Genomic DNA, 13,394 nt, shown 5'->3' on the forward strand with positions numbered 1-13,394 from the left:
TCTGATGCTGAATTCTGGTTCAATATTAATATATTTTCGGTATCATGACATTTACAAACTTTTCTTACACTGAAACCGATTATACTGAGGGTTTTATTTCATATAAATGTGTGCAATAGTGGAAGAATTATTCCAAGATTTAAATTATGCAGCTTTTCCTCTGTTTACCAGCTTGTCAAGTAAAAAGTTGTATATGTGGACTCGATGAGACCCACTGGAGTGAAACATATGGACGTGCAGATCAAAAGGATAAACTGAAAATAGCTAAAAGTTATGAATATAAACCAAAAAACTGCACAACCGGGTATTGACCATCGATGCTAGAGACATTTAAAAGGCCTGTTGATTGTTCGTTCCTGTTTCAATCCAGAAATAAAAGTAAGGAGAGATGTCACGTGAGATTAAATTATAGGTTTATTAGGATTTTTTTTCCCATTCATCAAATAGTATCATGTATTTTATGCATTTATGAGTTTTGTGCTTGTATTGTACAAATGAAATAAGTGAGGATGTTAAGACTGCATTGATAAAAAATCTGAGCAAATCAGTTTACAATCACCCTTTTCTATAGAAAAATGTTTTACTTGCTTTACTTATTTATACATTAATAAAAAAGTATTTGCTCTGTATCACTTGTGCTCTGATCATCTGTGAAGTTTAAAAGGGCTACAGTATATAAATTATGTTTAAATTGATTTTAATTATGTATAATACAGTATTATACACACATGCTAAACTGTAATTGGTAAATGTATTTAATGGGCCCATTTGAAGGAAGAATTTGAATGTGTGTGTGTGTCACTGCCTCCGTCTCAGATCCTGAGGGATTTATGAACAATGTCAGTTCCCTCTGAAGACCTGAGTCTCTTCACTGCCTCTTAAAGCTTAATGCTCCCTGACTGAGTGGCACAGTGAGAGCCACACTCTCTCCTCTCCATGTGCCACAGATAAGGCTAAGAACAACCTCTCAATTCCAGCTCTCCTCCTCGCCTAATGTCCCCTCCTTCCTCTACCACACGCGCACGGCCATTTCCATTCAATCAGACACGAGTTCTAACATGGGCGACTGTAATGGAAAACACTAACATTGTCACTAATGGTTTCCCATCCCAGGAGAGGTTTTTTTTTAAAAACATATGTAAATTTATGTAAACCCAACAGAAACACATATTTACAATAGCACAGGGTAATCACAATATGACGACATGGTGCGCTGGCCGCGTAGATGGAGGCGCCATGAGTCATTAGTCTTCTTTATCTCTTTTCTGTTTCCTGTTATGGCATCAGTGCAACAATCACTCCCAAAAAGAATGAACATGATCTGCACTCATCTATGGCAAAGTGAGGCAGAGGTGGAAGGTAAAGAACGAGGTTGTGTGCCCTCACAGCTGCTGAGTGTATGATGGTGAAGGAGCATCAAAATGTGTGAATTTAGTTAATTTAATATTAAATGAGGCAAAAGGTTTTGACGAATAGGCTGCCAATATCAAATCAAAAACTGTATATTGAAAAAAAAGGGTCTTGGGTGGTGGTGGTAGTGGATTACATTTCAACATTCAGACATGATCAACAAGAAAATATCATTTTCCATATTCATCATAAATTCTAATCGAAATATAGAATTATGCGGGTGGTCACAGTGCCTCTTTGTCCAGCAGTGATGTGAATTCAATTTGCTGTACAGTACGTGGTATGTGTTCTTGCTATATTGCATGAAATATTAAACAAGGTCACAAGAACAAACATTTAGCCCATTTCACCATGAAAGTACAAATCAGGTACTTGATTTCACACAAAAAAAACAAAAAACATAAATTCATATAATTAAAACTGTCATAATTTTAAAAGTTTAGTCATCAGTGATCTATTATCTTCAGTTAACCTTTATCAGAATCAGAAGCTTTATTTGCCAGGTTTGCGCTCTATCTTTATTACGACCCCGCAATACAAAAACCTAAACAACCATTTCTAAAACAACGTAAATTGTGCTAACTTATTTTTTCATGTCTCGTTCATATCGTACCACTATGAGTCATTAGTTCAAAGATCACCTTCATCAGACAGGATTCTGGAGACTCACTGAAGCCACTGAGGTCCGTAGCTCCACCTGTGGCCTCCAGGCTTTAACCTCTGCTCTGTTTGACCAGTTGTTCCACCTCCTTCATGAGACGCAGGCAGAGCTCATCCTGCCACGGCAGAGCGACACACTGCACCGCCACAGGCAGACCCTCGCCTCCAGACACAGCCTGAGCACAAACACACACTCCAGTCAGTCAACGGTAAGCCATCAGAAGCACCACAGTCTGCTGCCTCCACCTACTGGCCAACTGTGGAAATACAGCTTTAAGAGAGCATCTGGCCATGGCCTGACACTGAAGTTTGGTATGACACACAGGAAAATACAGTAAGTGCAGGTGTTATGCCACCTCAGCAGCTTAAAATGTTTTTAAGCTGTAAACTATAAATTATGTGACTGTGCTGTGATGAGACAGATTATTCGTGGTTTTAATATCACAATTCTTACCCAATGTATAAAAATGTGGCATTTAAATTGCTTGAATATGGCTCATAACGCCACCTAGTGTTTTTAACCATCTTGGACTTTGCCAGGCCAATGCTGACAGAGTCAATGTCTAGGATGTCTCTACATGCTGATATTTATATTAAAGTTTACGCATTCTCTCTGCCCCCATCCTCTCTTGCACTGCCTCGGCTCAGAGAGCTCCGACTTTGGGCAAAAACTGGGTCTGGAGCCAACGGCTCCAACTGAAACGGCTCGGGGCCAGGACCACCATGGTCCTCCACCACGTTAATGCCCACTTCAGGGGATTCTGGAGGGGAAAAGTCCTCCATTGCTAAAGAGACCCCTGTAGCAGCCTTTTTAGGGCATGAGGAAGTCACTGACCTTTTTGAAGAGCTTGTCCCAGTAGTCCTGGTAATTGCCCTTATAGTGCTTGAGTTCCTCCTCATCTTCTGCGGTCACTGTGGAAACGGGAACTACACCGGCGGGAAAGGTGAGGAGATTGTAAAGCATTGTGTACGAAAGGGCGGCTGAAAGGAAAGAAAACAGAAACAAGTTAGTCACTGAGTTTTATGACTGTAATATTGCTGTTCTGTCTGGTGATCATAAGTTAAGTGGTTAATGGGCTGTTATAGTGTTTTACCACTTTCTTTAATTTTCCAGATTTTTGACAAATGATATGTTAGATTCCTTTATGTATATTGATGTCATTATTCAAAGAAATTATGACATTATTATTTCACTAAGAGCATGCTCAAAACAGTTTGCTGGGTTTTTTTAATGGTGTGCCATGATTTATGGAAACACCTCATATTCCCTTTTTAGAAAACACTTGTGATACCACTGAAGGTTCCATTGAACACACGGACACTATTGTCTCTCATACCACTGTCGAAGCATCCAGGTATTTGACAAGTATTGGTTCAGTATACTGTACGTGTAACCCTGCCGCAGTATAAGAAGTTGTAGGCCGGTCCTATCATGGGGCAAAGCAGCACATCTATGTTGCATCTTCTCCAATCTCCTATCGTTTCATGGATGTAGTCCTAATGAAAACACATGAGAATCCAACAAGTGTAATTTTAACATGCAAGGTCATAATTTTCATTCAGTTCGAGTTAATTAACTGACCACTGCCGGTACCTCAACAGCAGCATGCTGCTTCCACAGCTCTGGAATAGATCTGAAAACAAGGCAGAGAGAGAGAGTCGGTATGTTCTGACATTTTGCCCATCACATGAAATGTAGGATTTTGCAACAAACGCTCAAGCACAAACTGTCAACTTCAACGCCCTTACCCAACTCCGCAGAGAGCTCTGAAGGTAGCAGAACCACGAGTAGACTACAAAACATGACATGACACACGACACACTCTTTAAAAAACACTGTATCTGTTTTAGTCAATAACCAATGTAATTTTCAACCTAATGTCGTACTCATTGTCCCTGAGGAAGATGTATATTGTCTATATCTCACCAGGGGCTTTAGGAGGAATGAGAGGGTTCTCTTCAACCACTTAGGAAAATAGTAAGGGAAAACCTGTGATCTGAGACAGGGGTCCAGGGGGCCTCCCTCCCTGAAACAGAAACAATATGAGATCCTTGGCACAAAACAAAACAATCAGTTCAAAGAGATTGTTCTGAGATTTTCCTGCTTGTGAATTTTTGAGTCGGACAATCTCCTGCTGCATTCGTCATATGTTGTAATGTTGTTCAATTGTCTTATTGCTGTTTGTGTTCCTTTAATTGTAAAGAAGATTGAGTCTAATGGTGATTTTACAGTTTAAATATATTTTGATTGATTGATTGATTGATTGATTGATTGATTGATTGATTGATTGATATGTGAAAGGCAAACTCCGGAAAATGTTCGGAGAGTTGGGTCCAGACCTTAATGTCTCCTTCTGGTTGCACCTTTTAATGTCAAAGTACATAAATATGTGTATTTTGGACTGTTGATCGAGCAAAACAAGCAATTTAAAGCGATCACATTGAACTCTGGGATCCTCCATTTGAAGAAAAAACAATTAATCAAACCAAAGCAAAAGTTGATCAAAAGGCCAAAAGATACTTGGGGTAGACTGATTATCCAAAAATACGGTCAAATTATTTGTCTTATTAATGACGACTACACTGATCTTAGAGTGAATCTCACAGTTTTTGTAGCAGGCTGGTGCCTCCATCTGCCATCACACCCTTAATCAACATTTCAGTGACAACATGGTCGATCTTCAGAGGACTGTAGGGCACCAACTACAGGCACACATGACAGAAAGGGGAAACAGTCACTACATTAAAAAACATAAACTTCAGGTCATATATTTTAGGTGTGCCTCAGGGTGTGGTTTGGTCTTACGGTGTGGCCTGCTTGCTCCAACAGGGCTTTGACTTCTCTGATGGCTCGGGTCATGCTTGGAGACGCCTGCATGTAGCCATCGCTTTCAAAGTAACCGATCCTCAGAGGCTTAGTGCTCTGGTACATCTGGGGAAAATACATTTTCATTCTGTCAAGCATTTGGGTAAGAAGCACAAACAGATTTATTACCGTTATATTATACATAGATATTTATAGATAGAAAGTTCAGGCTTTATTTTTCTTCATCTTAAGGCATAATCAAGACATGACAAGCTCATTATCGTCACAGCAGAGTCCATTACCTCATAGAAAACATCCCTGGTGCAAACAAAACCAGGGAGAAAACCCCTCAAGGGGGCATCACCATGAAACCTTACACTAAGCAAAGTTTTTTTTTACCACTTAGATAGCAGCCTGTTTTCCCTTCCGCCCTCTGTACAAGAGGAGTCCGTATTTGTGTTACAGATTCTTTTGCGTGACTCACAGATAAAGCTGCAACTACTTTTTAATAGCTGGCAACACCTTTTTGATTGACAGAAAACTGGCACAGGGAGTGATCCTAAGACACTGCATACATTTCCAACTCTGTGCAACCACTAAACAAACATGTAGAGAAGACTGGATAAGGTCAAGTCTGGCTGGAAGTCACAATTCCAGTTCATCGTATTTGCTGTCGACCAAAAGTAAGAAAGCACAAAATTTCAACATACAATACAGTGAGAGGATTGTGTGAACTGTATTGCAGTGGCTACTATGGTCGGTCACTAATGACACAATGAATATGTGCTGATGTCTGCATTGTTAAATCTCACCATATTTCAATCCTCCATCTCAACATACTATAGCTTATTAATGTGTGATATTTTTAGTATGGTTAAATGAGGTTTGCTTTGACGCATTATGTTGCATACTGCAGCCAAGGACTTGCCCTCCCTTTCCAAGCGTGTAGGAGAACCTACAGTGGTAATGTGAAAAGCCCTTTCTATTGTGGTTGGTCCATTCTGAAACCTCCCCCATTGCAGCCCCTTTGTAGTCAGTCCTGTAGCAGTGCCCCTGTTGATAAGAACTAGAACTGCTGTGGGTTATAATAATAATAACAGTAATAATAAACTTTATTGCTATCGCACCTTTCAAAACCAGGGTTACAAGGTCCTTCACAAAATTACATATAAAACTAGAACACCATGCACAGCAATACAATGAAACAAAAAACACATAAAAGAACAACTATAAAAATGCCAGTCTACGGGTGAGTTTTTAAACCGCTTTTAAGGCACTGATTCTGATGATCGGATGTTGAAAGGGGAGTTTGTTCCACCATGAAAAAACCCTGAAATCATGATACTCCTTGGTCTTCAGCCTGGATCGTCGGACTTTTATCAACATCTTTTATCAACATCTGATTCTCTGATCTCAGGGGTTTCGGAGCAGTGAGGGGCTAACATTTCTGAGACATAAAGCAAAGCCAATCTATGTAGTGATTTAAAAGTGATCATTAGAATTTTACACTGTATTATGCAGCGGATAGGGAGCCGGTGTAGTTCGGCCGGGACTGGAGTGATGTGTTCCTAATTATAAGAAATATAAATCTATCTATCTTTCTGCAGTATCTATCTTTCTTTTTTCTTCCTCGATACAAGGGTCTCAGGACCAAGGGTATGGTATGCTGTACAGATCGTTAACCCCATTTAGGTAAATGTATGATTCACGATACAGGGTTATATGAATATAATATGACATACCTCCACATTAAAAGGTATGGGCGGAACAGTGGGGTCCAAGGAAAACATGTGGTCACACAGCAGAGCCTGCATACACAGGGCCAGGCTGTCCACGTCCTTCGCCATGGGTCCAGCAGATGACGACACTAAGTTAATAAGAAATATAAGAGTATACCAGCAGCTATATCTTGTAGACGGCACATGTAGTATTGCTGAGAATATTGATGTAACTCTGCATTACTGTATATAATGTGTTTCACCATACCTGACTTTTGCCCTCTAAAAATGGGCCTCAGACCCTTTGAACTGACACAAAGAAAAAAGTATGAATGAAAAATGAAGTGTGATGACTGTGGAGTGATTATCCTGCCTCACTCAGTAGAAACACTCACCTCAGTCGTCCTGATGTTGGCTTGAGGCCACAGATCCCACAGAAAGAGGCCGGAATACGGATGCTGCCCCCGATATCACTACCTAAACCAAGTGGAGAGCCTCCTCCCCCGATGAGAGCACCCTCCCCACCGGACGAACCTCCAGAGGTCTTCTGGAGGTTATGAGGGTTCACTGTCTGCCCATAAATGGGGTTACTGCAGTCATAACTGAAAATTGGGCAATAAAAAAAAAATTGATAAACAAATGAGCATGTGCCTTTGCACATCTAAAAACCATAAGTACCTTTGTTTCGGACATAAACTAACAAGTGAGTATGTGACACAGTGTCACCACTTTACTTTATAACTTAATGACTTGGTTTGGAAATTATTTACTTTAACAGGCCTTGGGGTAAGTTGGTTTTCACAAAGGGAATGGCTCCTTGTCGCTTCAGAACTTCAACAAGCACGCCATCATTGTTTGCGGGCTGGTCCAGATTAATGATCACACCACAAGAACAGTCCTGATTCTTGTGATATCACGAAAGACAAAGAGTAGTGTTAGATAATAGCAGACTGTCGAACCCAACTTGGGCTACAGAAAATATAGATAAAGGTCTTACAGGTAATATAAGGAGGTGGTAATATATGACCTAAAATTACCTTGTATTCAAAGTTTTCTTTGATGCTGACTGGAACTCCATACAAGAGACCTTTCTTGTTGGAGTCAATCGTTTTTAACTGGTCAAAACTCTCCAGCAAAATCCCAGTGCAGCAGTTCAGTTGTTTGTGTACATCCAGAGTCTGAAAGAAAAGAAAGGACAAAAAACCCCAGCACAGACAGGTTCATAAACTAAATGTTTTTTTTGTTTTTTTAAATAGGAACATCTAATGAAGGTAAAGCAAGTAGAAAAAGATTTACCTGATAAGCTGAGAACTACATTTACTCTGTGTCAGCAGCCTTCAATGAACTTATGTGCATAGTGTACAAGGGTTGATTCAAGGTTTTCCTTGTTATTACATGCAAATCCTTAAAATAAGAAATGTATGCAAACTATGGAAGCCAGAAGAAATCTATCGCAGGAAAAAAATGATTTTCAGTTTTCGGAACTGTTGTGTGGGGCAGATCAAATAGCCTCACCAGAGATTCCCCTCAGGCCCTCTTGCTTTTAAGTTTATGTCAAACACCGGTAGCTCTCCAGGGGATTTCTGTATAATTATAATATACATGTAATATTCTGTATTGTATGTTGTACTAATGTATGAGCGTGTTCTTCAACAATGTACTTTAAAGAGAGCTTTGGAGCTCCTGCTTTCATTTCTTGTAAATGCGTACAGTAATGTCAATCAGGTTCTGACGTACATTTTTAAGACAGCTCTGATGGAGCTCAGTATTTGTCAGGTGGATGACAGGTTTACTCCAAACAATTTCACTGTATGAACCTAGACTGTACGTGTGTAATTGCTGGAGGATGTTAAGAAGATGTTAAAAGACATTATTATTATTTTGAGAAAGTCTCTCGCCATTTTTTTTTTTCAAACTAAAATACCCTTCCCTGTAGAGATCACGAGGAATGTCCGAAAATGTTCTATGCTGTAAGTATTGAGTGTTGTGTCGGGAACTGAACCTTTTCCATGTAAGTGTAAAACACATCCTCAGGGCTCAGCGAGCCTTCCTGCAGTTGCTTGGTCAACTCAGAAAGGGACAGCGTCAAGATGAGAGCAGAGTTGGTCGTTGGATGCTGGAAGACACGCGCGCAAAAAACACACAAACAGTCATTACAGGGTGGAACATTAGTCCCAACAGCTGGCAACAACAATTCCCTTTCAGTATTAGCCTAAAAGTTGTCAATGACAGATGTACTGCTGTTATTATTCTCTGATCTGCTATTTTTTTGTCATTATTTAACAGTTCTTCATCTGTAAACTAGAATAGAAAAGTAGAAACAGAAGGTGGTGAATTTAAGAGTAAATTCTACTCTACCCAGAGCCCGATGGCATGTTATAAATCGCTTGCTTCTCTCTCTCTCTCTCTCTCTCTCTGTTTTTTTTCAGTTTTTTTGTTGCTGTGTTTTTTTTTCCATTTCATTTGTAGAGGACCTTGCTGTTCTCTGGTAAATCTTAATTAACATTGTGTTTTAAAAATCAAAAAAAAATATCTCTTTCTCTCTATTATTATTGATTAAAACTTTAATTTATACTATGCCTTGTTTTCTACTCTTCGCCTTTTTAAACGTTGTTTGTTGCTAAAATGTGGCAAAATGTTGCTGTTTATTTCAGTGCGCTCCACTTTACAATCGGCGCCCCATAATAACCAATAACTATTCAGTCAGCTGATTAAGACGAAAACACAAAATTACATCATCACATCTAAGCAGCTGGGGCTGGTACATGTGTGGCAACTTTTTGACTATGAATGTGATTGCCGAATGACTTTCCTCCCCTCCCTCACGCTCACCGACTGCCTGTAGCGGAGCACCGCCTGCTCCGCACGCTGCAGACCCTCCGTCCTCCGGTCGCTGGCTCTCTGGATCTTATCCTTTGTCCGTCGGTGGCGGCTCATGTTCCGCAAGAGCAGCACCACGGCTCCCGCGCCGCAGGCGGCGGCCGTCAGCAGTGCCGCTGTGCGGCTGTCCATCTCCGCCCTCCGAAGAAACAGGTTCACTTGCTCCATAGTCGTCGTTCTGTTAGTTGGTGAGCTGCGGGGAACATCCACTTCGTGCACCGGGACAGACCAGATGACCAGCCCCGCCGTGACGTCACACGTCGCACCAGCCTCCGTCGCCATGCGGGCGTGTCAGAGACTGCAGTTCCCCGAATGGCCATTTGGGGTACAAGGCCCAAGTCAACTCAGCAAAGCAAATACATTTAAATGAGTTACTGGTGTTTGAATCTGTCTACGTAATTTTAAATGATCCATTTGAACTATATTCAGGCTTTAAGGGGATAGTTCAGTGATTTTGAAGCGGGGTTGTATGAGTTATTTAAGCATAGTTAATATGTCAACTTATGCATAAGTAACTCATACAACCCCACTTCAAAATCACTGAACTATCACTTTGAGTTGCGCTGTATTATGGATATGTCTGCTTTGAGGGACAGATTGAGTGTTGCTTAGATTTATCTAAAAGATGCCTCACAAGCCTATGTTTACTCAGGAGTGCGTGCTATATCCAACTTTGTGCCATATGCAAACCACCTACCTCATGAACTGTCAGCTCTATTGTGTTACTATAGTAGCAGCAGAACCCTGATGAATCATTATATTGTGTTAGTTAGAGGACTTCATTTGGAGGCTGTATGCATGCTGTGCCAAATCTAATAAAATCGATTCTGGTGCTGACAGAGCTTTTTTACAGGTTAACACTATATAGGTCTCATATAATGTTCTCTCCTTTGCCTGGTCTGCCTACCCTGTTGCTCAACTGTAGCTCTGGGGTTGAAGAATATACTGAATCTTGGGAGCAACTGGGACACAGATATAGAAGCCCCTATTGTTTAGGGATTTAAAATCCACTGGTGAACTTCACCCTAAACACTGACTCTGTTCTCTTACATGTCATTTTGACTTGGCTTTACAGGCCTTACAAAAATGAAACTCAACTTTGTTATTTTGGTCTATTAACAGTGAACCAATATTGCATGAACATGATAGTCATTTTACATGCTTCTAACATACAGTACATTTAGTCTTTTGGGTTATATCCTGATAGTATTGAAGACTGTACCCCCAACCTAATTTCCATAAATTTATCAATTTGACATGTATAAATGGAAGACATTTCACATGTCTTGAGACACATCTGGGTAAGCCATCTTGCCTGCTGTTACTGTATTTGTCCTGAGGGTGACAGCAGAGGACTGTGTTGGTAACAAGCTGTGCCGATGGATCTGTCCATCCTCCTGAACTGATAGCTTTTGACCTGTTGTAGACTATTTTAACATTTAATCATTTTGATATATATTACTATTTTATTCTATCGACCTTTCTTGGTTTCCATGTGTAATGATAAAGTGCTTTGAATTACAGACCATTTAAAAAAAGAAAGAAACTGTCAATAAATCATGTCACGAATCAGCTTAACAGTGTTTCAGCACGACAAGAATTATTCACAAATTTCTATTGATTCTATGGGTCATACAATAAACTTGTGACACTGGGTAAGGTTTTGAAGCCATCCACTTTAATGGTCGTTGACTTACACTACCTTGTTAAATAATTTAGTTGTTTTTCACATGAGCAGATACAACATAGTATACACTTAGAGCAGATCCACATATGGATGGATTTAAAACCATGTTCTCCTCAAGATACAATATTAGAAGAATGCCATCAGCCAGCGGTGCAACAATCCGGCAGGATTTCATTTGACAGAATGGAACAGTTTATGTGCCACCTAGAGAGAGGACAAGAGAGGACATTCATTTATGTAAACATACTGCAAAGAGGGGAAGGTAAGGGAAACTAAAGAGCCTTAAATAGCTCTTAAAAGAAAACCCAAAAGTGCTGTAAAAGGGGATTTTACTTAACTACATCTTTGTAGTATACCACTACTACATGCGGCTTTGTTAACAAATGTTGGCAAAAATAGTGCAAGCTAAGCTGTTACTTGACAACAAAATTACTAATATAATAACAACTCGTGTATATGGACTGCTTTATTGTATCATTTATTGCTTGGCCCAAATGGTGCATGTCACACTTACACAGTGGTCCCGGGCATGCAGGAAGTCAAACAGCTCCTCAGTGCAGTCCTCCTCCGTCGCGGACCGAGAGCCAACTCTGTTCTCGCACTGCTCCAGACGCTCCCGTGTGTGGACGCAGTGCTCGATCTCTTCACACTTCTGTCGCATCGTTTCCATGGGATCCTGAAAAAAGAGGACCACAGCATTACCGGAGAATGTCCGTCGATAGTAGATACACATTCAACAGATGATCAGATGTACACTCAGTAGCTCCAAGGATATTTAACAGCAAAAAGTAAATATTGAAAATAATGTATTGTGATAAACCGAGAAGATGAATGCGCTGGTGGGTTTCAAAGAGCTTAATTCCCTCAAAGACACATACAATTATTACCCACAGCAACTTCTGACTTTCTATCCCTTCAATGTGTAGTAGTATATCAAAAATGTGTGGAGTTTGGAATTGCTCAGTGAAAAGACATTTCTTTGAAATGAAGGGGGGAGAAAATGAGTTGTGTTTACAGATGTGGTCCAAAGAAGAGGGGCTGGAGATGGATGGAGCCTGAAACAACCCCACCTCTGGTTAACTGCTCATGAAGAGGAGTCTTCACACAGCTTAAAAAAAACCTTGTCATGACACTCCACTGGCTTTTTAATCCAGCTTCTTCAAATCTAAGAGAACTGGTTGACATATAATGAGGAACATACCACCATGTCTTCCTCCTCCTCTTCTTCCTCCTCCTGAAACAGTCAAAGCACAAGCACATCCACATCATTCACTCCTAGCCACTGGACAGCTGGGAGCTGTGGTAATTGCATCAACACTCAACCATCGACAGCGGGTAAAAAGACATTACAGCCGATGAGTTAGAGTGTTATGATCCGGATACACGAGTTAGCTTCATCATATTTCTGGACGACAACTAGCACATTAACGGTGGCTAATGCTAGCACCGGCTAACTGTTCGCGTAGCTTGGTTAGCCGTGTTGTGTTAGCATGCAAGCGGAGACAACCAAACGCTACTTGCGTAGCGGAGTCGTGTTGAAGGTGTGAAATCAACTAACATCCTCGGGCTCTCCGTTCATTATCATCTTCTCCTCGAAAACCATGACTGTTGTGATTGTTGTCCTGAGATGACCCGATCTCAATTCGCGAGCGTTGGAGGACACGACCGGTCACGCGAGCTAATAAGACAGCGAAAACATTACGTGCCGTTTCCGGTTTTTGACCTTTCACAACAAAACCAAAACAAACCCCACACAATCGTTGGGAATTATAATGAAAGTACATTTTTTTAATACACAAACCACCCAGTTAGTGGCGATTAACTTGAGACCCACTTTATTATATCATACAAACTGTACAGAGGCACAACGGGCTAAAGAATTTGTGGTTTATTTTGAAGTAAAATCGTCTACTTCCTCTTGGTAAAAATTACGAAACTACATGCATACTGCCATCCAGTGTTTAAAAGAAGTAGTAAAACAGACCCTTAAATGATAAAGCGGTAGACGATGGATGGATGGATGGATCTGCTACTAAAGTATATGCCTTTATTGTATGTGTGTGTATGTGTGTGTGTGTGTGTGTGTGTGTGTGTGAGAGAGAGAGAGAAAGTGATATATTTGTTTTCTTTTATAACATGCAACTTTGCATTTGTTTTATTTAATCATTTCACCTCCCCAAAATGGGCTTTGAGACCTATATTTATGCCTGGCATCAATTTTAATAGGATCTGT

The 13,394-nt window shown here is 40.4% G+C and overlaps 2 protein-coding genes across 2 annotated transcripts; both read right to left on the reverse strand.

Moving 5' to 3' along the window:
- Positions 1-396: 396 nt before the first annotated feature.
- Positions 397-9,771, reverse strand: LOC118318667 (vitamin D3 hydroxylase-associated protein). The gene is made up of 15 exons (XM_035648523.2): positions 9,427-9,771; positions 8,597-8,710; positions 7,632-7,772; positions 7,365-7,498; positions 6,990-7,196; positions 6,863-6,903; positions 6,619-6,743; positions 4,877-5,002; positions 4,676-4,773; positions 3,998-4,097; positions 3,820-3,863; positions 3,665-3,704; positions 3,459-3,567; positions 2,906-3,051; positions 397-2,246 (listed from the first exon to the last, which is right to left on the reverse strand). Exons 1-15 carry the CDS (start codon positions 9,754-9,756, stop codon positions 2,124-2,126), a joined length of 1,878 nt encoding a protein of 625 aa, XP_035504416.1. The 5' UTR covers positions 9,757-9,771; the 3' UTR covers positions 397-2,123.
- A 1,359-nt stretch (positions 9,772-11,130) lies between these two features.
- On the reverse strand, positions 11,131-12,877 carry LOC118318502 (cytochrome b-c1 complex subunit 6, mitochondrial). Its single transcript, XM_035648235.2, has 4 exons — positions 12,720-12,877; positions 12,363-12,395; positions 11,676-11,837; positions 11,131-11,365 (listed from the first exon to the last, which is right to left on the reverse strand). The coding sequence occupies exons 1-4, from the start codon at positions 12,762-12,764 to the stop codon at positions 11,333-11,335; spliced, it is 273 nt and encodes a 90-aa protein (XP_035504128.1). The 5' UTR covers positions 12,765-12,877; the 3' UTR covers positions 11,131-11,332.
- Between the last annotated feature and the right edge of the window lie 517 nt (positions 12,878-13,394).

The sequence above is a fragment of the Scophthalmus maximus genome, chromosome 13 (assembly GCF_022379125.1).
Source record: "Scophthalmus maximus strain ysfricsl-2021 chromosome 13, ASM2237912v1, whole genome shotgun sequence".
In the NCBI taxonomy this organism is placed as follows: Eukaryota; Metazoa; Chordata; class Actinopteri; order Pleuronectiformes; family Scophthalmidae; genus Scophthalmus; species Scophthalmus maximus.

What these genes read in the sequence shown, in the direction of transcription:
- LOC118318502 (XM_035648235.2), bottom strand. Translation starts at nt 12,764, where the DNA reads ATGGTTTTCGAGGAGAAGATGATAATGAACGGAGAGCCCGAGGAT. An exon ending in TGAACGGAGAGCCCGAGGAT is followed by an intron (nt 12,396 to 12,719) that starts GTTAGTTGATTT and finishes TGACTGTTTCAG; the next exon opens with GAGGAGGAAGAAGAGGAGGA. An exon ending in TGCATGCCCGGGACCACTGT is followed by an intron (nt 11,366 to 11,675) that starts GTAAGTGTGACA and finishes TCCTCTCTCTAG; the next exon opens with GTGGCACATAAACTGTTCCA.
- LOC118318667 (XM_035648523.2), bottom strand. Translation starts at nt 9,756, where the DNA reads ATGGCGACGGAGGCTGGTGCGACGTGTGACGTCACGGCGGGGCTGGTC. An exon ending in AAGAAAACTTTGAATACAAG is followed by an intron (nt 7,499 to 7,631) that starts GTAATTTTAGGT and finishes TGATATCACAAG; the next exon opens with AATCAGGACTGTTCTTGTGG. An exon ending in CATTCCTCCTAAAGCCCCTG is followed by an intron (nt 3,864 to 3,997) that starts GTGAGATATAGA and finishes CATGTTTTGTAG; the next exon opens with TCTACTCGTGGTTCTGCTAC.